Source organism: Salvelinus fontinalis, unplaced genomic scaffold, assembly GCF_029448725.1.
Source record: "Salvelinus fontinalis isolate EN_2023a unplaced genomic scaffold, ASM2944872v1 scaffold_0893, whole genome shotgun sequence".
NCBI lineage: Eukaryota > Metazoa > Chordata > Actinopteri > Salmoniformes > Salmonidae > Salvelinus > Salvelinus fontinalis.
In genome coordinates this window covers 50,931-77,325 of record NW_026601102.1, presented here as the reverse complement: position 1 = coordinate 77,325, position 26,395 = coordinate 50,931, and the positions used below count along the sequence as shown (strand labels likewise).

Genomic DNA, 26,395 nt, shown 5'->3' with positions numbered 1-26,395 from the left:
GGGGTTAAGGACCTCCACTAGGGGGTTAAGGACCTCCACTAGGGGTTAAAGGACCTCCATGGACCTCCACTTGGGGTTAAAGGACCTCCACTTGGGGTTAAAGGACCTCCACTTGGGGTTAAAGGACCTCCATGGACCTCCACTAGGGGTTAAAGGGCCTCCATGGACCTCCACTAGGGGTTAAAGGACCTCCACTAGGGGTTAAAGGACCTCCATGGACCTCCACTAGGGGTTAAAGGACCTCCACTAGGGGTTAAAGGACCTCCATGGACCTCCACTAGTGGTTAAAGGACCTCCACTAGGGGTTAAAGGACCTCCATGGACCTCCACTAGGGGTTAAAGGACCTCCACTAGGGGTTAAAGTATTTTGAAGTCGACTCCACCACAACGTCGTCATCGTTAACCGTGTAAAAAATGGCAGAGAAAGACGAGACAGCAGTGAAGTCCTGTATGGCAAAACTTGTAGAAGTTAAATGAGAAGGACATGCACACTTTTCCAGGGGGATGATGTACAGTAGTGGCAGTGGAGGAAAAAGTACCCAATTGTTATACTTGAGTTAAAGTAAAATTACCGTAATTGAAAATACCTCAAGTCACTCGGCAAAATACTACTTGAGTACTATCAAAAGTAAACGTATAAATCATTTCAAATTCTTTATATGTAGCAAAAAAAGTTGTATTTTTTAAGTGTACAGATAGCCAGGGACACATGCCAACACTCTTGAATTAATTTACGAACAACGCATGTGTGTTTAGTGAGTCCGTCAGATCAGAGAACAAAGCATGTGTGTTTAGTGAGTCGGCCAGATCAGAGAACAAAGCCTGTGTGTTTAGTGAGTCCGTCAGATCAGAGGACAAAGCATGTGTGTTTAGTGAGTCGGCCAGACCAGAGAACAAAGCGTGTGTGTTTAGTGAGTCCGTCAGATCAGAGAACAAAGCGTGTGTGTTTAGTGAGTTGGCCAGACCAGAGAACAAAGCATGTGTGTTTAGTGAGTTGGCCAGACCAGAGAACAAAGCATGTGTGTTTAGTGAGTCCGCCAGATCAGAGAACAAAGCATGTGTGTTTAGTGAGTCCGTCAGATCAGAGGACAAAGCATGTGTGTTTAGTGAGTCCGTCAGATCAGAGGCAGTAGGGATGAGATGTTCTCTTGATAAGTGTGTGAATTGGACCATTTTCCGGTCCTGCTAAGCATTCAAAGGGTAACAAGTACTTTTGGGAGTCGGGGAAAATGTACGGAGTAACAAGTCCATTATTGTCTTCAGGAATGTGGTGTTGTAAAAGGGAACAAGGTGGTGTTCCTGTCTGACTAGGTGCCAGCTGTTGCATTGCATCAACCAATAGCTGCGTGCCACATCATCGACTGCTCAGTCTGACATCAAGTTGCTGTATCACATGATGTGGTTGGCTGATATGTTCAACACCTATCCCAGTGGAGGCTGCTGAGGGGAGGACGGCTCATAATAATGGCCGGAACGGACCTAATGGAATGGCATTGAACACCTGGAAACCATGTGTTTGTATTTGATACCGTTCCACTTCAGCCATTACCATGAGCCCGTCCTCCCCAATTAAGGTGCCACCAACCTCCTGTGACCTATCCAGCCATTGTGAGTTCTGGCATGTCGGCAATATACAGGAACACACCCACCTGACTACACCTCCTCTCCCTCTCCACCCCCTCTTCACCTCCTCTCCCTCTCCACCACCTCTTCACCTCCTCTCCCTCTCCACCACCTCTTCACCTCCTCTCCCACTTCACCCTCCTCTCCCTCTCCACCACCTCTTCACCTCCTCTCCCACTTCACCCTCCTCTCCCTCTCCACCACCTCTTCCCCTCCTCTCCCACTTCACCCTCCTCTCCCTCTCTACCACCCCTTCACCTCCTCTCCCTCTCCACCACCCCTTTACCTCCTCCCCCTTTTTTTACCCACCCTCCTCTCCCTCTCCTCTCCCTCACCACCTCTTCACCACCTCTCCCTCTCCTCTCCTTGTACAGAAACTAGACCCAGTAATAGAGGCGTTGGACAGAGGGGAACCAGTGGACCTCAGCTCTCTACCTCCCCCTCCAGGTGCGCTTGGCTTACTACACCTGAGTCCTAAATCAATTGTATTTAAAAAAATATATATTTCACCTTTATTTAACCAGGTTGTCATTTACAACTGCGACCTGGCCAAGATAAAGCAAAGCAGTGCAACACAAACAACAACACAGAGTTACACATGGAATCAACAAACATACAGTCAATAATACAATAGAGAAAGTCTATATACAGTGTGTGAAAATGAGGTAGGATAAGGGGGTGAGGCAATAAATAGGCCATAGTGTCAAAATTATTACAGTATGGCAAATGAAACACTGGGGTGATAGATGTGCAGAAGATGAGTGTACTGGGGTGCAAAGGAGCAAAATAAATAAAATAAGTAACAAATGGTGATGAGGTAGTTGGATGGGCTATTTACAGATTGGCTATGTGCAGTGATCTGTGAGCTGCTATTACAGCTGGTGCTTAAAGCTATTGAGGGAGATATGAGTCTCAAGGTTACCCGACTCCCTATATAGTGCACTACTTTTGACCAGGGCCTATAGGGTGCCATTTGGAACTCATACCTAAAGACCTGTTAGAGACTAGAAGACCATGATCTGTATTTATAATTCCTAAGTCTCATCCCTAAAGACCTGCTAGAGACTAGAAGACCAGGATCTGTATTCATAGTGTCTCAGTCTCATCCCTAAAGACCTGCTAGAGACTAGAAGACCAGGATCTGTATTCATAGTGTCTCAGTCTCATCCCTAAAGACCTGCTAGAGACTAGAAGACCAGGGTCTGTATTCATAGTGTCTCAGTCTCATCCCTAAAGACCTGCTAGAGACTAGAAGACCAGGGTCTGTATTCATAGTGTCTCAGTCTCATCCCTAAAGACCTGCTAGAGACTAGAAGACCAGGATCTGTATTCATAGTGTCTCAGTCTCATCCCTAAAGACCTTTTCGAGACTAGAAGACCAGGGTCTGTATTCATGGTGTCTGTCTCATCCCTAAAGACCTGCTAGAGACTAGAAGACCAGGGTCTGTATTCATAGTGTCTCAGTCTCATCCCTAAAGACCTGCTAGAGACTAGAAGACCAGGGTCTGTATTCATAGTGTCTCAGTCTCATCCCTAAAGACCTGCTAGAGACTAGAAGACCAGGGTCTGTATTCATAGTGTCTCAGTCTCATCCCTAAAGACCCGTTAGAGACTAGAAGACCAGGGTCTGTATTTATAGTGTCTCAGTCTCTGAGAGAGTGCTGATCTGGGATCAGTTTTCCCTTTTAGATCACAATGAAAAAGATTTCATGGGGAACCTGATCCTAGATCAGGACTCCTATTCTGAGACGCTTTGTACATTCCACCCTGACCCCTAAACATCGGATCTCAACTCCCCCCATACGGTATAACTCCTCTTTCTTCTCATCCCTCCCTCTCTCTCTCTCTCTCCTCAGGAGATGCAGTGGTAGAGCGTTCAGCTCCTCCTCCTCCCCAGTCTTCCTCCAGACCCTCCCCTGCTGCTCTCCCTGCAGCTCCCCCGGTGGCCGACTCCGGTAACACACATACTATTAATAATAATGATGCATTGGATGTATAAAGGGCCTTTCTAAAGGGGGAAATCACCTTCTCCATCACCGATGTGTAGCTCCCATCTGGTTGATGCACGGCAGCCATTTTGTGCCAGGTCGCTCAGTGGAGATGTGTGTGTGTGTGTGTGTGTGTGTGTGTGTGTGTGTGTGTGTGTGTGTGTGTGTGTGTGTGTGTGTGTGTGTGTGTGTGTGTGACAGCCCTCCCAGCCCCAGGCAGTGTAGGGGAAGCGTTACAACAGAGGATGGACAGATACAAAGCTGCAGCAGAGGGGGCCAGGAGCAAAGGAGACGACCGCAAGGCACGCATGCACCAGCGCATCGTCAAGGTGCACACACACACATCAAAGAAATGACTGGTGGTTCACACACACACACACACAAAGAATGAGAAAGAACTCCAAAACTTCCATGCTTTTAACAGCAGAAACGCCTCACACACACACTGTAATGTATACCTGCTTGGATATGTCGTACTAATGTTCTGTGTGTGTGTGTGTGTGTGTGTGTGTGTGTGTGTGTGTGTGTGTGTGTGTGTGTGTGTGTGTGTGTGTGTGTGTGTAACAGCAATACCAGGATGCCATCAGGTCTCATAAGGCTGGACGACCAGTCAACCTGGCTGATCTTCCTGTACCACCAGGTAACCTTTAGCTGCAGCCTCCATCATGTACATTTCTGTCATTTAGCAGATGCTCTTATTCCTCGTGTGGAATCCAACCCAGGCGTTGCAGCTGCCATGCTCTACCCACTGAGCCACACGTGACCTCTATAATAGGTGTTTGAGCCTAGTATGTGTTCAGTCTGTACCGTGTTTGTTTATATGATGGATTCGTTGTACAAGAGTTTTTAATTTATATACTTTGTTCCTCTCAGGCTGGCCCTTGCTAGCATCATGTTTTTTAGCGTGTACGCCATAGCATGTTTTTAGCGTGTATGCCATAGCGTGTTTTTAGCGTGTACGCCATAGCATGTTTTTAGCGTGTATGCCATAGCGTGTTTTTAGCGTGTACGCCATAGCATGTTTTTAGCGTGTATGCCATAGCGTGTTTTTAGCGTGTACTCCGTAGCGTGTTTTTAGCGTGTATGCCGTAGCATGTTTTTGTTCTCTGTGTTTACTATGTACTGTGGGCCAGGCTGTCCTCCGCTGCAGGGCACAGAGAGCAGCCAGCAGAACTTCATGGGCGTCCTGGAGACGGCCATGAAACTAGCCAATCAGGACGCAGACGCAGAGGACGAGGACGAAACAGGGGAATTGGCCAAGGTAACCACCATGACCTATGACCCTAACACACATGATGTCATGAGATTTCTTGACGCTCAAGATTGTTCTGGAAAGTGGGAAAATATGGATACTATGTTCATGTTTACAATATTTAACTTCCGTTCACTTAACTCTCTCCCCCCCCCCCCCTCCAGCCTGCAGTGGGAGCTCCAGTCCAGAAAGGCAAAGCCCCGGCCCCTCCCACACCAGGTTCTGGAGGCAACACAACACAGGGCTCCAGACTGGGGCTTAAAGGTGTGTGTGTGTGTGTGTGTGTGTGTGTGTGTGTGTGTGTGTGTGTGTGGTGTGTGTGTGTGTGTGCACATATTCATAGATGTGTTAAATTCATCCCTTGACATGAACAAATTCATTCTCCCATTGACACCTCTACATTAGCCACTCTGATGTCTCCCTACACACACACACACACACACACACACACACACACACACACACACACACACACACACACACACACACCACGTACCCCCCTCCCACCTGTGGCGTCTCTTCCTGTGGTGCAGCCCAGCAGCAGTTGGACTTCCTGTTGCTGCGGCGGCAGGCGTTCGTCCGGGCGGCGCTGCGTTCTAAACAGATGAAGGACATGCAGGGAGCGGCGGTCCATCTCCGACACGCTAAAGGACTGGACCAGATGATCAGCGCCACCAAGGGAGGCCTGCCTGTAGACATCACCAAGGTGTGTGTTTGGGCTGCTGGAGGGTTACTTGTCACATTCACAGCTTCTCCAGGACTCTGCAGGGAATAATACAGCAGGAAATCTTCAACCAGAATTTTGGGGAAAGTTTTTTTATTATGCAACACGAGAAGGACTGTGTGTGTCAAGGTTAAGGAAGGAAGGAGGGAGACAGGGAGGGAGGGAGGGGGAAGGAGACAGGGAGACAGGGGGGGGGGGGGAGACAGGGGGGGAGGGGGGGGGGGGGGGGGACATTGAGACTGCAGGAGAGGAGCCAGGAACAGATGGAGAGGACAGGGAGAGACCAAGACACGTGTGTGTGTGTGTGTGTGTGTGTGTGTGTGTGTGTGTGTGTGTGTGCTGTTGACTTTTCACATCTCTCTATTTCCACTTAATTTTCCTCCTCTACTACACACCTCTCTTTCTCACTCTCTTTTTGTGTCGGTGTGTCTACATATTTGTTATGTGTTAAATTCATCCTTTGATATAATTTCACACACACTTACCCCCCCTGCCACACAAACACACACACTTACCCCCCCACCCCACACACACACATTCAGCTTCCTCCATCTTTCTCTCCCCCTCCTTACTCCCCTTCCTATCTCTCACTCCTCTCTCTCTCTCGTCCTCATCCTCTCTTCCTGTCTCTCTCATTGATTTATCCATCTGTCTCTCTCTCCCCTGTCTCCTCTCCCCCCCTCTCATCTCCCCATCTCCTCTCTCTGATTCAGAGGGGTTAGGTTAAATACGGAAGACACATTTTTGGTTGAAAGCGTTCCGTTGTACGACTGACTAGGTTTCCCCTTTCCGTTTCCTCCCACAGGTCCCCAGCGCTCCAGTCAGTGAGGAGGACTACTCTCTGGCTCGGTCTCGTTCCTCTCCTCGCTCCTCAGAGCAATACAGCAGCCTCATGGAGCTCCTCCGACAGCAGCACCAGGTTATTACAACTCTTATGACATGCTTATTAACACTGTTATGACAACTTATTAAAGAGCCAACCCCTTCAGCATATATTTAAAACAATATATTTATATAGCACCTCACCACAATAAATGCCTCATTGAACCCTTATACGTACGTACATACATACATACATACATACATAATACATGTACAGTATATACATGTACAGTATATACATGTACAGTACATACATGTACAGTACATACATACATACATGTACAGTATACATACATACATACATACATACATACATACATACATACATACATACATACATACATACATACATATACAGTACATACATACATGTACATACATACATGTACAGTACATACATACATACATGTACAGTACATACATACATACATACATGTACAGTACATACATACATACATACATACATACATACATACATACATACATACATACATACATACATACATGTACAGTACATACATACACACATACATACACACATACACACATACATACATACATACATACATACATACAGTACCAGTCAAAAGTTTTGACAGCTACTCATTCCAAGCTGTCATCATATATAAAATAGATTTTGATTTGTTTAACACTTTTTTTGGTTACTACATGATTCCATATGTTGTATTTCATAGTTTTGATGTCTTCACTATTATTCTACAATGTAGAAAAAGGTCAAAATAAAGAAAAAACATGGAATGAGTAGGTGTGTCCAAACTGTTGACTGGTACTGTGTATGTGTATGTATGTATATATATTTTAAATACTGTATAGATTTTATTTTTATATTTTTTTTTTTATATGTATGTGTGTCAGTACAACACGTTATAATAGACTCCTAACATGTTGATAGTACATTAATAACACATGATGTGTTTCTCTCTACAGAAATGTCTGGGTTACTCCCAGCAGTTCACTCACATGGGAAGCGTGGCCGAGACCTCCAGGTTAGTGGCAACAATTGAGTGTGAGTGTGCACGAGCGTACGTGTGCACGAGCGTACGTGTGCACGAGCGTAAGTGTGCACGAGCGTAAGTGTGCACGAGCGTAAGTGTGCACGAGCGTAAGTGTGCACGAGCGTAAGTGTGCACGAGCGTACGTGTGCACGAGCGTACGTTAGTACACAGAGCACATTAAGAGGTTCAAACAATTACCGGAATGATAAAAGTCAGGTCAATACATATTTATTATAAAACTTATGTGTTTAAAAAGAGATTCAAAAACAGACCGGACCTGCACACCACACAGTATGTATAGACCTACCTCGTTCCTCCCACACGGTATGTATAGATCTACCTCGTTCCTCCCACACGGTATGTATAGATCTACCTCGTTCCTCCCACACGGTATGTATAGATCTACCTCGTTCCTCCCACACGGTATGTATAGATCTACCTCGTTCCTCCCACACGGTATGTATAGATCTACCTCGTTCCTCCCACACGGTATGTATAGATCTACCTCGTTCCTCCCGCACGGTATGTATAGATCTACCTCGTTCCTCCCGCACGGTATGTATAGATCTACCTCGTTCCTCCCGCACGGTATGTATAGATCTACCTCGTTCCTCCCGCACGGTATGTATAGATCTACCTCGTTCCTCCCACACGGTATGTATAGTTCTACCTCGTTCCTCCCACACGGTATGTATAGATCTACCTCGTTCCTCCCACACGGTATGTATAGATCTACCTCGTTCCTCCCACACGGTATGTATAGATCTACCTCGTTCCTCCCACACGGTATGTATAGATCTACCTCGTTCCTCCCACACGGTATGTATAGATCTACCTCGTTCCTCCCGCACGGTATGTATAGATCTACCTCGTTCCTCCCACACGGTTCAGAAACACTCGGTAAAGAGACACACAATAATTAGGATCAGGCGTGGCCGTTTTGTAGGCGTGGCCATTCTGTGGGTGTGGCCATTTCGTGGGCGTGGCCAAATAGGGGTTTGGTCAATTAGTAGGTGTGGTCAACACACCTGAACACACTCAAATTGACAGACAAACACTTGAAACTGTTGAGTGTGAAGTTGAGGATACACATACACCATGGCATGTTTGAAGAGTAAGATACAATATGGGCCCAACTACTGTAACACACATGTAACAAATATAAGTGAAGATGCATTGAATTTAGGGAAATGCCATCTTCACTGTGTGTGTACCGTGTGAATCAGGGTGGGAAATGTAACGTTTTGTTCCACCAGCCACTCAGATTTTTTTATCAGCTATAATATTTTTTGCTCCATAATTACACCCCAAAAATAGTAACAGATGAGCATGTTTTGTAATGTTTTAAAACAATAAATTCATCACCAGTAAGAAGTAATGTGGTATATTTCTTAATTCCATTTCATTTTTGTAACCTGCGTCTTTTAACCAATGTATGTTAAAATAAATCATTTAGATACTATTGTAAAAACAGATAAACAGTTCTACAACTGAACATCAACAGGTGCCTGCCCTGCCACAAAATGCTGCGTGATATGGGTTGTTTAATATGTAGTTCAGGCTCTACACTGATGTGTTTTACATGGGGTACATCATCTGTTTCTAAGTAGAAATGTAGAAGCACACAAATAAATCTAGGAGAACAATTTAAAGTATTTGAGTGTTTTAATGATAAGTGGCAAAAAAGCTGATGAATACGTTTTTTGAAGTGATCCGTGCTCGATCAAGCACAATCATTAGGCGAGACAGAAATTGTCAGCCGGTCCTTTTAAGGGACGGGCCGTTACCACGGTAACCATGGCACTGGCTTGTCTGTGACGGGAAAAACCTCTCAGACTGCGACGTCTTCCTAGCAGCGGACAGTTTCAGCAAACTCAAACCAACAATGAAAAACAACCTGGCGTGTGAACAAAACATTTTAACTGGCCAAGAAACACGAAGACAAAGTCACACGTCAGTAGCCTTGTCAATTCCACCAACTTCTTCTACATGTGGGTTTTGGATGAAAAAAACAGTTCCCAAATGCTCTGTGTGACCACCCGCCAACGTGGCTGGTGAAATAGACATTCAACCCCGCCAATGACAACATCTACCCCCATTTGGTGTGTGTGAACCCTGTGTGTACTGTGTGTGTGTAATGTGCGTGTGTGTTGCTGTTGTCAGGTTTGAGAAGCTGGCAGAGGAGTGTATGCAGAACATTGAGGTGTTGAAGACGGCCCACGCCAAGGGCCAACCTGTCCCCAAATACCACACTGAGGAGAGGACCTTCAACACTGTCAAGTACTATACTGTTACTACCATATTAATACCACACTGAGGAGAGGACCTTCAACACTGTCAAGTACTATACTGTTACTAACATATTAATACCACACTGAGGAGAGGACCTTCAACACTGTCAAGTACTATACTGTTACTAACATATTAATATCACACTGAGGAGAGGACCTTCAACACTGTCAAGTACTATACTGTTACTAACATATTAATACCACACTGAGGACCTTCAACACTGTCAAGTACTATACTGTTACTACCATATTAATACCACACTGAGGACCTTCAACACTGTCAAGTACTATACTGTTACTACCATATTAATATCACACTGAGGAGAGGACTTTCAACACTGTCAAGTACTATACTGTTACTACCATAATAATATCACACTGAGGGCCTTCAACACTGTCAAGTACTATACTGTTACGACCATATTAATATCACACTGAGGACCTTCAACACTGTCAAGTACTATACTGTTACTACCATATTAATATCACACTGAGGACCTTCAACACTGTCAAGTACTATACTGTTACTACCATATTAATACCACACTGAGGACCTTCAACACTGTCAAGTACTATACTGTTACTAACATATTAATATCACACTGAGGAGAGGACTTTCAACACTGTCAAGTACTATACTGTTACTACCATATTAATATCACACTGAGGACCTTCAACACTGTCAAGTACTATACTGTTACTACCATACTAATATCACACTGAGGACCTTCAACACTGTCAAGTACTATACTGTTACTACCATAATAATATCACACTGAGGGCCTTCAACACTGTCAAGTACTATACTGTTACTACCATAATAATACCACACTGAGGACCTTCAACACTGTCAAGTACTATACTGTTACTACCATAATAATATCACACTGAGGACCTTCAACACTGTCAAGTACTATACTGTTACTAACATATTAATATCACACTGAGGACCTTCAACACTGTCAAGTACTATACTGTTACTACCATAATAATATCACACTGAGGACCTTCAACACTGTCAAGTACTATACTGTTACTAACATATTAATATCACACTGAGGACCTTCAACACTGTCAAGTACTATACTGTTACTAACATATTAATATCACACTGAGGACCTTCAACACTGTCAAGTACTATACTGTTACTACCATAATAATATCACACTGAGGTCCTTCAACACTGTCAAGTACTATACTGTTACTAACATAATAATATCACACTGAGGACCTTCAACACTGTCAAGTACTATACTGTTACTACCATAATAATATCACACTGAGGACCTTCAACACTGTCAAGCACTATACTGTTACTACCATAATAATACCACACTGAGGAGAGGACCTTCAACACTGTCAAGTACTATACTGTTACTACCATATTAATATCACACTGAGGACCTTCAACACTGTCAAGTACTATACTGTTACTAACATAACAATATCACACTGAGGACCTTCAACACTGTCAAGTACTATACTGTTACTAACTTAATAATATCACACTGAGGACCTTCAACACTGCCAAGTACTATACTGTTACTAACATATTAATATCACACTGAGGACCTTCAACACTGTCAAGTACTATACTGTTACTACCATATTAATATCACACTGAGGACCTTCAACACTGTCAAGTACTATACTGTTACTAACATATTAATATCACACTGAGGAGAGGACTTTCAACACTGTCAAGTACTATACTGTTACTACCATAATAATATCACACTGAGGACCTTCAACACTGTCAAGTACTATACTGTTACTACCATATTAATATCACACTGAGGACCTTCAACACTGTCAAGTACTATACTGTTACTAACATAATAATATCACACTGAGGATCTTCAACACTGTCAAGTACTATACTGTTACTACCATAATAATATCACACTGAGGACCTTCAACACTGTCAAGTACTATACTGTTACTAACATAATAATACCACACTGAGGACCTTCAACACTGTCAAGTACTATACTGTTACTAACATAATATCACACTGAGGACCTTCAACACTGTCAAGTACTATACTGTTACTAACATAATAATATCACACTGAGGGCCTTCAACACTGTCAAGTACTATACTGTTACTAACATAATAATATCACACTGAGGACCTTCAACACTGTCAAGTACTATACTGTTACTACCATAATAATATCACACTGAGGACCTTCAACACTGTCAAGTACTATACTGTTTCTACCATAATAATATCACACTGAGGACCTTCAACACTGTCAAGTACTATACTGTTACTACCATAATAATATCACACTGAGGGCCTTCAACACTGTCAAGTACTATACTGTTACTAACATATTAATATCACACTGAGGAGAGGACCTTCAACACTGTCAAGTACTATACTGTTACTAACATAATAATATCACACTGAGGACCTTCAACACTGTCAAGTACTATACTGTTACTACCATATTAATACCACACTGAGGACCTTCAACACTGTCAAGTACTATACTGTTACTAACATATTAATATCACACTGAGGAGAGGACCTTCAACACTGTCAAGTACTATACTGTTACTACCATATTAATATCACACTGAGGAGAGGACCTTCAACACTGTCAAGTACTATACTGTTACTAACATATTAATATCACACTGAGGACCTTCAACACTGTCAAGTACTATACTGTTACTAACATATTAATACCACACTGAGGACCTTCAACACTGTCAAGTACTATACTGTTACTAACATATTAATATCACACTGAGGAGAGGACTTTCAACACTGTCAAGTACTATACTGTTACTACCATATTAATATCACACTGAGGACCTTCAACACTGTCAAGTACTATACTGTTACTACCATATTAATATCACACTGAGGAGAAGACCTTCAACAGTGTCAAGTACTATACTGTTACTACCATATTAATGCCACACTGAGGACCTTCAACACTGTCAAGTACTATACTGTTACTAACATATTAATATCACACTGAGGAGAGGACCTTCAACACTGTCAAGTACTATACTGTTACTACCATATTAATATCACACTGAGGAGAGGACCTTCAACACTGTCAAGTACTATACTGTTACTAACATATTAATATCACACTGAGGACCTTCAACACTGTCAAGTACTATACTGTTACTAACATATTAATATCACACTGAGGACCTTCAACACTGTCAAGTACTATACTGTTACTACCATATTAATATCACACTGAGGAGAGGACCTTCAACACTGTCAAGTACTAAACTGTTACTAACATATTAATATCACACTGAGAAGAGGACCTTCAACACTGTCAAGTACTATACTGTTAATACCATATTAATATCACACTGAGGAGAGGACCTTCAACACTGTCAAGTACTATACTGTTACTAACATAATAATATCACACTGAGGGCCTTCAACACTGTCAAGTACTATACTGTTACTACCATATTAATACCACACTGAGGACCTTCAACACTGTCAAGTACTATACTGTTACTAACATATTAATATCACACTGAGGAGAGGACTTTCAACACTGTCAAGTACTATACTGTTACTACCATATTAATATCACACTGAGGACCTTCAACACTGTCAAGTACTATACTGTTACTACCATATTAATATCACACTGAGGAGAGGACCTTCAACACTGTCAAGTAGTATACTGTTACTACCATATTAATACCACACTGAGGACCTTCAACACTGTCAAGTACTATACTGTTACTACCATATTAATATCACACTGAGGAGAGGACCTTCAACACTGTCAAGTACTATACTGTTACTAACATATTAATATCACACTGAGGACCTTCAACACTGTCAAGTACTATACTGTTACTAACATATTAATATCACACTGAGGAGAGGACCTTCAACACTGTCAAGTACTATACTGTTACTAACATATTAATATCACACTGAGGACCTTCAACACTGTCAAGTATTATACTGTTACTACCATATTAATACCACACTGGGGACCTTCAACACTGTCAAGTACTATACTGTTACTACCATATTAATATCACACTGAGGAGAGGACCTTCAACACTGTCAAGTACTATACTGTTACTACCATATTAATGCCACACTGAGGACCTTCAACACTGTCAAGTACTATACTGTTACTAACATATTAATATCACACTGAGGACCTTCAACACTGTCAAGTACTATACTGTTACTACCATATTAATATCACACTGAGGAGAGGACCTTCAACACTGTCAAGTACTAAACTGTTACTAACATATTAATATCACACTGAGAAGAGGACCTTCAACACTGTCAAGTACTATACTGTTACTACCATATTAATATCACACTGAAGACCTTCAACACTGTCAAGTACTATACTGTTACTACCATATTAATATCACACTGAGGACCTTCAACACTGTCAAGTACTATACTGTTACTACCATATTAATACCACAATGCCATACAATTAACATTCGTATAAAAATAAATCTCTTACACACACATACACATATATACAAAGCAGGAGGAAAGTAATCTGTCTTCTCTGTCTGTTGTAGAATGTATCCTGACCTGACAGCCAATGAGATGACGCTGTACATCGTGAAGGGCATCAATCTACCTGCTCCCTCAGGTGTGTTGTTTTGAACTTTATATGCCTCCTTCTGACTCCTCTCTCCTGACCCCCCCCCCCCTCTCTCCTGAATCCCCCCTCTCTCTCCTGAATCCCCCCTCTCTCTCCTGAATCCCCCCTCTCTCTCCTGAATCCCCCCTCACTCTCCTGAATCCCCCTCTCTCCTGAATCCCCCCCCCTCTCTCCTGAATCCCCCCTCTCTCTCCTGAATCCCCCCTCTCTCTCCTGAATCCCCCCTCTCTCTCCTGAATCCCCCCTCACTCTCCTGAATCCCTATCTCTCCTGAATCCCCCCTCTCTCTCCTGACCCCCCCCCCTCTCTCCTGAATCCCCTCTCACTCTCCTGAATCCCCTCTCTCTCCTGAATCCCTATCTCTCCTGAATCCCCCCTCTCTCTCCTGAATCCCCCCTCTCTCTCCTGAATCCCCCCTCACTCTCCTGAATCCCCTCACTCTCCTGAATCCCCTCTCTCTCCTGAATCCCTATCTCTCCTGAATCCCCCCTCTCTCTTCTTGATCCCCCTCTCTCCTGAATCACCCCCCTCTCTCCTGAATCACCCCTCTTTCTCCTGAATCACCCCTCTCTCTCCTGAATCCCCCCTCTCTCTCCTGAAATCCCCCCTCTCTCTCCTGAATCCCCCCTCTCTCTCCTGAATCCCCCCTCTCTCTCCTGAATCCCTATCTCTCCTGAATCCCTATCTCTCCTGAATCCCCCCTCTCTCTTCTTGATCCCCCTCTCTCTTCTGAATCCCTCTCTCTTCTGAATCCCCCTCTCTCCTGAATCCCCATCTCTCATGAATCCCCCCTCCTGAATCGTCCCTCTCCTGAATCGCCCTCTCTTCTAATCTCCTTCTTCTGATCTCTCTCTTCTCATCCCCCTCTTCTCAGGAGTCTCTGCCGGTGATCTGGACACCAGTGTGCGCTTTGAGTTTCCTTTTCCTAGTGCGGTAAGACTCACACTCAATACACAATCACACGCACACACACACACACACACACACACGCATACACACACAACCATTTTGCATGCACACATTTCCACTTAGATCCACTCAAATATTCTGTGTGTGTGTGTGTGTGTGTGTGTGTGTGTGTGTGTGTGTGTGTGTGTGTGTGTGTGTGTGTGTGTGTGTGTGTGTGTGTGTGTGTGTGTGTGTGTGTGTGTGTGTGTGTGTGTGTGTGTGTGTGTGTGTGTGTGCGTGTGCAGGAAGAGGCCCAGAGGGACAAGACCAGTACAGTGAAGAACAGCAACAGTCCAGAGTTTAAAGAGCAGTTTAACCTGAACATCAACCGTCAACACAGAGGCTTCAAGAGGGTCGTCCAGGCCAAAGGCATCAAGTTTGACATCATCCACAAGGGGTGAGATCCACAGACACACACCAGACCTGGTTAATACATGCAGATTGAGGTCTGTGTTAATGACTATTGTAGCTGGAAATGGTCTGACAAACACCTCTGTAGCTCGGTCACCTTCCACCGCCGATGTCTCATGGTCTGACAAACACCTCTGTAGCTCGGTCACCTTCCACCGCCGATGTCTCATGGTCTGACAAACACCTCTGTAGCTCGGTCACCTTCCACCGCCGATGTCTCATGGTCTGACAAACACCTCTGTAGCTCGGTCACCTTCCACCGCCGATGTCTCATGGTCTGACAAACACCTCTGTAGCTCGGTCACCTTCCACCGCTGATGTCTCATGGTCTGACAAACACCTCTGTAGCTCGGTCACCTTCCACCGCTGATGTCTCATGGTCTGACAAACACCTCTGTAGCTCGGTCACCTTCCACCGCCGATGTCTCATGGTCTGACAAACACCTCTGTAGCTCGGTCACCTTCCACCGCTGATGTCTCATGGTCTGACAAACACCTCTGTAGCTCGGTCACCTTCCACCGCTGATGTCTCATGGTCTGACAAACACCTCTGTAGCTCGGTCACCTTCCACCGCCGATGTCTCATGGTCTGACAAACACCTCTGTAGCTCGGTCACCTTCCACCGCTGATGTCTCATGGTCTGACAAACACCTCTGTAGCTCGGTCACCTTCCACCGCTGATGTCTCATGGTCTGACAAACACCTCTGTAGCTCGGTCACCTTCCACCGCTGATGTCTCATGGTCTGACAAACACCTCTGTAGCTCGGTCACCTTCCACCGCCGATGTCTCATGGTCTGACAAACACCTCTGTAGCTCGGTCACCTTCCACCGCCGATGTCTCATGGTCTGACAAACACCTCTGTAGCTCGGTCACCTTCCACCGCCGATGCAGACGGCCGCCATAGGTGGATTGAGACGCATCCAATTAAATAGAAAACAAATCTCTATCTTAAATTGACAGATTATGATGGATATTTTTCTATTATGTCACTTAGTTTGACGCACCGGTGCTTCAATAGACCTTTGGGGATATTAATGTTTGTGTGTGTGTGTGTAGGGGTCTGTTCAAGGGGGACAAAGTGTTGGGGAACGCTCAGCTGAAGCTGGACTCACTGGAGAACCAATGTGACATCAGACAGATTATAGAGGTAAAAGCAATTTTGACACGCACACACACTTTTAACACACACACACTTTTAACACAGAGATACTGTACACACACACACACACACACACACATATTTACATAGACATCTCTCTGCCTGCCTGTCTCTTATCTCTCTGTCTCTCTCTCTGTCTCTCTCTCTGTCTCCCCCCCCTCTCTCCCCCCTCTCTCTGTCTCCCCCCCTCTCTCTGTGTCTCTCTCTCTGTCTGTCTAACTGTGTTGTGCTAGGTGTTGGATGGTCGTAAGGCTACGGGGGGTAAGCTGGAGGTGAGGGTAAAGATTCGGGAGCCGCTGGGAGGAGCACAGCTTCAGATCACCACAGAGAAATGGCTGGTCCTAGACCCTGTACCAATCACCACCCCCGACAGAGAGAGACAACAACAGGTGAGAGGAGAGAGGGGTAGGGGGAGAGGGATGAGGGGAGGGGGAGAGAGGGATGAGGGGAGGGGGAGAGAGGGATGAGGGGAGGGAGAGAGAGGGATGAGGGGAGGGGGAGAGAGGGATGAGGGGAGAGAGGGAGGGATGAGGGGAGAGAGGAAGGGAGGAGGGGAGTGAGAGAGAGAGGGATGAGGGGAGGGAGAGAGAGGGATGAGGGGAGAGAGGGAGAGAGGGATGAGGGGAGGGGGAGAGAGAGGGATGAGGGGAGTGAGAAAGAGATGGATGAGGGGAGTGAGAAAGAGATGGATGAGGGGAGAGAGAAAGAGATGGATGAGGGGAGAGAGAGAGGGATGAGGGGAGGGAGAGAGGGATGAGGGGAGGGGGAGAGAGAGGGATGAGGGGAGTGAGAAAGAGATGGGTGAGGGGAGAGAGAGATGGAGAGAGGGATGAGGGGAGGGAGAGAGAGGGATGAGGGGAGGGAGAGAGAGGGATGAGGAGGGGGAGAGAGGGATGAGGAGGGGGAGAGAGGGATGAGGGGAGGGGGAGAGAGGGATGAGGAGGGGGAGAGAGGGATGAGGGGAGGGGGAGAGAGACCTACCTTTTGGAGTGTTCAGGACTAGAAGGGGTATAGTCTCTGTCAGAGTTAACATGTTATATTAATACCAGTCTAACTGAAGTCTCTGTCAGAGTTAAAATGTTATATTAATACCAGTCTAACTGAAGTCTCTGTCAGAGTTAACATGTTATATTAATACCAGTCTAACTGAAGTCTCTGTCAGAGTTAACATGTTATATTGATACCAGTCTAACTGAAGTCCCCCCGTCCCCCCCCCCCCCAGGCCCCCTCTCCTCGCTCCAAACCAAAGAGTGACAATGGGAGGAACAAGCAGTCTAACCAGTCCAGCCACTCTCCTCCCCAGTATAAACTCCACAGTTTCAGTCTGCTGCACTACGACAAGGAGAGACTGGAGAGACAGGTGTGTTTTCCTTCTCTATACTTCCCTTCATTTCCCTCTCCTCCTCTCCGTGGGGACGTTTCATCTAGATCTGTTCAGAATTGGAGGTAGCCAATCTATGCTGTGATTGGTCTAAGATGATGTCAATCACCCTGTGTGTCCGTCAGATTGGTGATTATAGGAAGAGTAGGCGGGATCCTCCGTCTGACCTGGTACAGCAACACAAGGAGGTCACACACAGGCTACAGTGGCAGAAAGCCCAGTTAGAGAGAGGCTCCCCTACTCTACTGTCAGGTAACACACACACACACACACACACACACACACACACACACACACACACACACACACACACACACACACACACACACACACACACACACACACACACACACACACACACACACACAGGCTGCAGTGGCAGAAAGCCCAGTTAGAGAGAGGCTCCCCTACTCTACTGTCAGGTAACACACACACACACACACACACACAGGCTGCAGTGGCAGAAAGCCCAGTTAGAGAGAGGCTCCCCTACTCTACTGTCAGGTAACACACACACACACACACACACACACAGGCTGCAGTGGCAGAAAGCCCAGTTAGAGAGAGGCTCCCCTACTCTACTGTCAGGTAACACACACACACACACACACACACACACACACACACACACACACACACACACACACACACACACACACACACACACACACACACACACACACACACACACACACACACACACACACACACACACACACACACACACACACACACACACACACACAGGCTGCAGTGGCTGAAAGCCCAGTTAGAGAGAGGCTCCCCTACTCTACTGTCAGGTAACACACACACACACACACACACACACACACACACACACACACACACACACACACACACACACACACACACACACAGGCTGCAGTGGCAGAAAGCCCAGTTAGAGAGAGGCTCCCCTACTCTACTGTCAGGTAACACACACACACACACACACACACACACAGGCTGCAGTGGCAGAAAGCCCAGTTAGAGAGAGGCTCCCCTACTCTACTGTCAGGTAACACACACACACACACACCACACACACACACACACACACACACACACACAGGCTGCAGTGGCAGAAAGCCCAGTTAGAGAGAGGCTCCCCTACTCTACTGTCAGGTAACACACACACACACACACCACACACACACACACACACACACACACACACACACACACACACACACACACACACAGGCTGCAGTGGCAGAAAGACCAGCTACTCTACTGTCAGGTGACACTACAGAAGCATATTCATACACAAAGAAATATGAACACCAGCATACTCATCTATATATTTCTTTCTCTCTCTCTCCCTCCTTCCCTCTCTCTCTCTAATCTCCATCCATCCATCCATCCCTCTCTCTCTATCTCCATCCATCCCTCTCTCTCTATCTCCATCCATCCCTCTCTCTCGCTCTCAATCCATCCCTCTCTCTCGCTCTCCATCCATCCCTCTCTCTCTCTCCCTCCTTCCCTCTCTCTCTCTAATCTCCATCCATCCATCCATCCCTCTCTCTATCTCCATCCATCCCTCTCTCTCGCTCTCCATCCATCCCTCTCTCTCGCTCTCCATCCATCCCTCTCTCTCGCTCTCTCCCTCCATCTCTCTGTCTCTCTCTCTCTCTCTCTCTCTGATCTCCCTCATCCATCTCTCTCTCTCTCTCTCTCTCTCTCTCTCTCTCTCTCTCTCCCTCTCCCTCTCCCTCTGTCTGTCTGTCTGTCTGTCTGTCTGTCTGTCTGTCTGTGTCTGTCTGTCTGTCTGTCTGTCTGTCTGTCTGTCTGTCTGTCTCTCTCTCTCTGTCTCTCTCTCTCTCTCTCTCTCTCTCTCTCTGTCTCTCTCTCTCTCTCTGTCTGTCTCTGTCTCTGTCTCTGTCTGTCTGTAGAGTATGAGAATATTTTGCAGCGTTTCGCCCAGGGACTTGCTGAGTCAGTGAAGAAGTTTTCCAGCCAAGGCAACAGGGTGAGCAAAGGGTCAGGGTTGTGTGTGTTATCGCATGTTTGTGTGTAACGTGTCTGTCCCTCTGCCTATTCAGGATGCTGCTAAGGACGCTCTAGGACGGCTGAAGATGGTGGAGACTGAGGTAAACACTGTTATATACAGACAGTGTTAGGTACACCACCTCGTACACCGACATGGTTAGCTCCTACAGGCAGTGTTAGGTACACCACCTCGTACACCGACATGGTTAGCTCCTACAGACAGTGTTAGGTACACCACCTCGTACACCGACATGGTTAGCTCCTACAGACAGTGTTAGGTACACCACCTCGTACACAGACATGGTTAGCTCCTACAGACAGTGTTAGGTACACCACCTCGTACACCGACATGGTTAGCTCCTACAGACAGTGTTAGGTACACCGACATGGTTAGCTCCTACAGACAGTGTGGCTTGTTATATAAAGCAGGCAGACAGGCATTGAGGCATTCAGTTACTGTTCCATCGAACGTTAAAATGGCCAAGACAAGTGACCTAAGAGACTTTGAGCGTGGTTTGATTGTTGGTACCAGGTACGCCGGTTCCAGTATCTCAGAAATGTCCGACCTCCCGGGCTTCTCACACACGACAGTGTCTAGGGTTTACCGAGAATGATGAGACAAACAAACAACGTCCAGTCAGCGGCAGTCCTGTGGGTGGAAAACGGAAGACTGGCGCAAGCTAACAGGCAAATAGCGGCGCAGTACAACAGTGGTGTGCAGAACGGCATCTTGGAACGCACAATTCGCCCCTCCTTGTCACTGATGGGCTATTACAGCAGACGACCACACTGGGTTCCACTCCTATCGGCTATAAAGAAGAAGAAGCGTCTCCAGTGGGCACGCCATCACCAATACGGAGGAGTGGGAAAACATTGCCTGGTTCAATGAATCCTGGTTCCTGTTGCATCATGCTGATGGCAGAGTCGGAATTTGGCATCAGCAGCATGAGTCCATGGCCCCATCCTGCCTGGTGTCAACGGTACAGACTGGGGGCGGTGGTGTAATGGTGTGGGGAATGTTTTCCTGACATTACGTTAGCAACGATTCCATTCTCCAAAGAATTTAGGCTGTTCTGGAGGCAAAGGGGTCTGACTTGGTACTAGATGGATATACCTAATCATCTGTACATATGAGTGTATATTTGACTCTGTCTGAGTTTACACAGGCAGCCCAATTCTGATCTTTTGACCAATTATTGGCAAAAGATCTGATCTGACTGGTCAAAATAAAAATACAAAAAGACCAGTTAGTGTCAAAAGATCAGAACTGGACTGCCTGTTTAAACAGCCTGAAGTCATCGGACCACATCGTGTATACGAGCACTATGTGATGTGTAATATAATTTAGTTTGAATTGTATCTAACACATACCTCTTGCCCTCCTCTCTCCCCATCTCCTTCCCTCCCTCCTCTCCACTCCTTCCCTCCCTCCTCTCCACTCCTTTCTTCCCTCACCTCCTTTCCTTTCTCACCTCCTTTCCTCCCTCACCTCCACTCCTTTTTCTCCCTCACCTCCACTCCTTTCCTCCCTCACCTCCACTCCTTTCCTCCCTCACCTCCTCTCCTTTCCTCCCTCACCTCCTCTCCTTTCCTCCCTCACCTCCTCTCTTTTCCTCCCTCACCTCCTCTCCTTTCCTCCCTCACCTCCTCTCCTTTCCTCCCTCACCTCCACTCCTTCCCTCCCTCCTCTCCACTCCCTCACCTCCACTCCTATCTTCCACTCCTTTCCTCCCTCACCTCCTCTCCTTTCCTCCCTCACCTCCACTCCTTTCCTCCCTCACCTCCTTTCCTCCCTCACCTCCTCTCCTTTCCTTCTTCACCTCCACTCCTTTCCTCCCTCACCTCCACTCCTTTCCTCCCTCACCTCCACTCCTATCCTCCCTCCCTCACCTCCTCTCCTTTCCTCCCTCACCGCCTCTCCTCCCTCACCACTCCTTTCCTCCCTCACCTCCACTCCTATCCTCCCTCCCTCACCTCCACTCCTTTCCTCCCTCACCTCCACTCCTATCCTCCCTCCCTCACCTCCACTCCTTTCCTCCCTCACCTCCACTCCTTTCCTCCCTCACCTCCACTCCTTTCCCCCCTCACCTCCACTCCTATCCTCCCTCCCTCACCTCCTCTCCTTTCCTCCCTCACCGCCTCTCCTTCCTCACCACTCCTTTCCTCCCTCACCTCCACTCCTATCCTCCCTCCCTCACCTCCACTCCTTTCCTACCTCACCTCTACTCCTATCCTCCCTCACCTCTACTCCTATCCTCCCTCACCTCTACTCCTATCCTACCTCACCTCTACTCCTTTCCTCCCTCACCTCTACTCCTTTCCTCCCTCACCTCTACTCCTATCCTCCCTCACCTCTACTCCTATCCTCCCTCACCTCTACTCCTTTCCTCCCTCACCTCTACTCCTTTCCTACCTCACCTCTACTCCTTTCCTCTCTCACCTCTACTCCTTTCCTCCCTCACCTCTACTCCTTTCCTCTCTCACCTCTACTCCTTTCCTCCCTCACCTCTACTCCTATCCTCCCTCACCTCTACTCCTATCCTCCCTCACCTCTACTCCTATCCTCCCTCACCTCCACTCCTATCCTCCTTTACCTCCACTCCTTCTCTCCCTGTCTCTTCTCACTCCCCTTCTCCTCTCTATCCCCATCTCACCCCCCCCTCTCTCTCCATTCGTCAGTTGGAATCTCTCAAGAGGAAACGCATGGTCTGAGAAGAAGAGGACAGAGGGACTGGAGAGTTGGCTGGACTACTGTTATGTTACTCACACACACACAGCCAATCACCTTCAACATCTTCCTGCCACTCCTCTGCTCCTCTTTGCCTCCTCCACTAATGCTCTCCCTTTTACTCTGTTCTTCACTTTGTATTGTCATTAATTCAATCAGTTAGGACGAAGAACCATTTTGAATAATACCAGGCCTGCCTCCCAAATGGCACCCTATTCCCTATATAGTGCACTACTTCAGACCAGGACCCATGGGGACTAATATAGGGAATAGGGCACCATTGAGATACACGGCAGAATGGGAACTGTGAGATTGATAGTGACATGAAGACAGAATGCAGGGCAGGACAGAGAAAGGCTTATTTGCACTTGAAAACAAAAACACTACCGATTTATTAAAACGCTGCCGCCTTCACTATATTCTTTAAAGTCCTTCAATGGCTCTCTGTCTTTCCCTCTGTTCAGAGAGTGGTGTGTGTAACTCCTGGTCTCCACAGTGCGTGTGTGTGTGCGTGCGTGCGTGCGTGCGTGCGTGCGTGTGTGCGTGCGTGCGATGTTAATGACCTTAATCTAATCTGTCTGCTCCACTATTCCCAGATTACTGTAATCTGGCCTGTTTGGTGCCGTGTGATTTGGGAACTACACGGAAACGGGAACTATATTCTATAATGAGGGATTAGCTAACACTAGTGTTGCCATGGAGACGCCTCATTCAGGGAAGTGAGGAGAGGAGGTACCCCAGGGGTTAAATTGAAGAGTACAGGGTTAGAATTTGTGTAGAACAGACCTATAGCTGTAAAACCCACTGGATTGTCTTTGAATTGGGATATAGTTTCTCTATTCATTGTAATTCTATGGTACGGAGTTTGGGAGCCCGTTTAAAAGGACCCTTCTTATAGGATGATATTTAGCCTATTGTGATGTCATCAATTAGGCTTGCGTCATGTCACTATGACGTCATCTATAGACCCAGACACCCTGAGGTCTCCTCCTGTACCCCTCTATAGACCCAGACACCCTGAGGTCTCCTCCTGTACCCCTCCATAGACCCAGACACCCTGAGGTCTCCTCCTGTACCCCTCCATAGACCCAGACACCCTGAGGTCTCCTCCTGTACCCCTCTATAGATCCAGACACCCCGAGGTCTCCTCCTGTACCCCTCTATAGATCCAGACACCCCGAGGTCTCCTCCTGTACCCCTCTATAGATCCAGACACCCTGAGGTCTCCTCCTGTACCCCTCTATAGATCCAGACACCCCGAGGTCTCCTCCTGTACCCCTCTATAGATCCAGACACCCTGAGGTCTCCTCCTGTACCCCTCTATAGATCCAGACACCCTGAGGTCTCCTCCTGTACCCCTCTATAGATCCAGACACCCTGAGGTCTCCTCCTGTACCCCTCTATAGATCCAGACACCCTGAGGTCTCCTCCTGTACCCCTCTATAGATCCAGACACCCTGAGGTCTCCTCCTGTACCCCTCTATAGATCCAGACACCCTGAGGTCTCCTCCTGTACCCCTCTATAGACCCAGACACCCTGAGGTCTCCTCCTGTACCCCTCTATAGACCCAGACACCCTGAGGTCTCCTCCTGTACCCCTCTATAGACCCAGACACCCCGAGGTCTCCTCCTGTACCCCTCTATAGATCCAGACACCCCGAGGTCTCCTCCTGTACCCCTCTATAGATCCAGACACCCCGAGGTCTCCTCCTGTACCCCTCTATAGATCCAGACACCCCGAGGTCTCCTCCTGTACCCCTCTATAGATCCAGACACCCCGAGGTCTCCTCCTGTACCCCTCTATAGATCCAGACACCATGAGGTCTCCTCCTGTACCCCTCTATAGATCCAGACACCCTGAGGTCTCCTCCTGTACCCCTCTATAGATCCAGACACCCTGAGGTCTCCTCCTGTACCCCTCTATAGATCCAGACACCCTGAGGTCTCCTCCTGTACCCCTCTATAGATCCAGACACCCTGAGGTCTCCTCCTGTACCCCTCTATAGATCCAGACACCCTGAGGTCTCCTCCTGTACCCCTCTATAGATCCAGACACCCTGAGGTCTCCTCCTGTACCCCTCTATAGACCCAGACACCCTGAGGTCTCCTCCTGTACCCCTCTATAGACCCAGACACCCTGAGGTCTCCTCCTGTACCCCTATATAGACCCAGACACCCTGAGGTCTCCTCCTGTACCCCTCTATAGACCCAGACACCCTGAGGTCTCCTCCTGTACCCCTCTATAGATCCAGACACCCTGAGGTCTCCTCCTGTACCCCTCTATAGACCCAGACACCCTGAGGTCTCCTCCTGTACCCCTATCAGTCTCTCTCTCTTGCTCTCTCTCTCTCTCTATACACTACAACAGTAGTTTAGTAGCCTACTGTAGTGGGATCTGTCTCCCTATCCACAGCATCTGACTTGGAGTGCTGATCCAGGATCAGGTCCCAACCTGTCCATATAATCTGATTCATTATGATCTAAAAGGCAGTGCTGATCCAGGATCCGGTCCCAACCTGTCCATATAATCTGATTCATTATGATCTAAAAGGCTAAACTGATCCCAGATCAGCACTGCTGCTCTGAGAAGCTTTGTGGATACAGGCCCAGTCCCCCAGTCCGGGTGGCTAAACTGATCCCAGATCAGCACTGTTTTTTTTTTTTTTTTTTTTTTATGTTTTAAAAAAATGTATCCATTGTTGGCAATCAGTCAGTATAGACCTGTTAATATATTATATACACAGCATTGACTATGGCTCTATTTTTAAATGAAGGAAGTGTGTGTGTGTCCAAAGGTGATGGATAATGAACTATTAACTGGCATTATAATGATGTGGTCAAATGTCTTGGGAGGGGAATCATGGTTGGATTAAAATATCAGAATCAATTACGCCTGTATATTGTGTTTGTTTAATGTATTTGTGTGTGTGTGTGTGTGTGTGTGTAAGTGTAAGAGTGATTGATGAACTACCAGTCAGTGGAGGTTCCAGATCACATCTCCAGACACCAGTATTGTCTATATCATCTCTCTAGACTGACTATCATATATAGCTCAGTATACAGCTAGTCAAGTCTCTATAGTACATTCTATAGACTCTATAGTCTACTCTAGACTGACTATAGTCTATAAATCAGTATACCGCTAGTCAAGTCTCTATAGTACATTCTATAGACTATAGTCTACTCTAGACTGACTATAGTCTATAAATCAGTATACCGCTCCAGGGAGGACTATAGTACAGTCTATAGCTGCACAGAGGACTATAGTACAGTCTATACAGAGAGGACTATAGTACAGTCTATAGCTGCACAGAGGACTATAGTACAGTCTATAGCTGCAGAGAGGATTATAGTACAGTC

The 26,395-nt window shown here is 46.5% G+C and overlaps 1 protein-coding gene across 2 annotated transcripts; it reads left to right on the top strand.

Moving 5' to 3' along the window:
- Positions 1-279: 279 nt before the first annotated feature.
- Positions 280-25,922, top strand: LOC129847603 (coiled-coil and C2 domain-containing protein 1A-like). 2 transcript variants are annotated; one of them, XM_055915354.1, is made up of 20 exons: positions 1,536-2,070; positions 3,480-3,578; positions 3,813-3,940; positions 4,179-4,251; positions 4,745-4,872; positions 5,028-5,127; positions 5,397-5,569; positions 6,393-6,506; positions 7,418-7,476; positions 9,649-9,765; positions 14,330-14,403; positions 15,290-15,348; positions 15,609-15,760; positions 16,835-16,925; positions 17,171-17,326; positions 18,160-18,297; positions 18,444-18,570; positions 20,211-20,287; positions 20,361-20,408; positions 22,987-25,922. In XM_055915354.1, the coding sequence occupies exons 1-20, from the start codon at positions 1,551-1,553 to the stop codon at positions 23,017-23,019; spliced, it is 2,466 nt and encodes an 821-aa protein (XP_055771329.1). In that variant the 5' UTR covers positions 1,536-1,550; the 3' UTR covers positions 23,020-25,922. The 2 variants fall into 2 exon arrangements, with proteins under 2 accessions (XP_055771330.1, XP_055771329.1); XM_055915355.1 differs by lacking the exons at positions 9,649-9,765; positions 14,330-14,403; positions 15,290-15,348; ... (6 more) ...; positions 20,361-20,408; positions 22,987-25,922 and adding an exon at positions 7,742-9,619 and having other exon boundaries at positions 280-2,070.
- Positions 25,923-26,395: the final 473 nt, after the last annotated feature.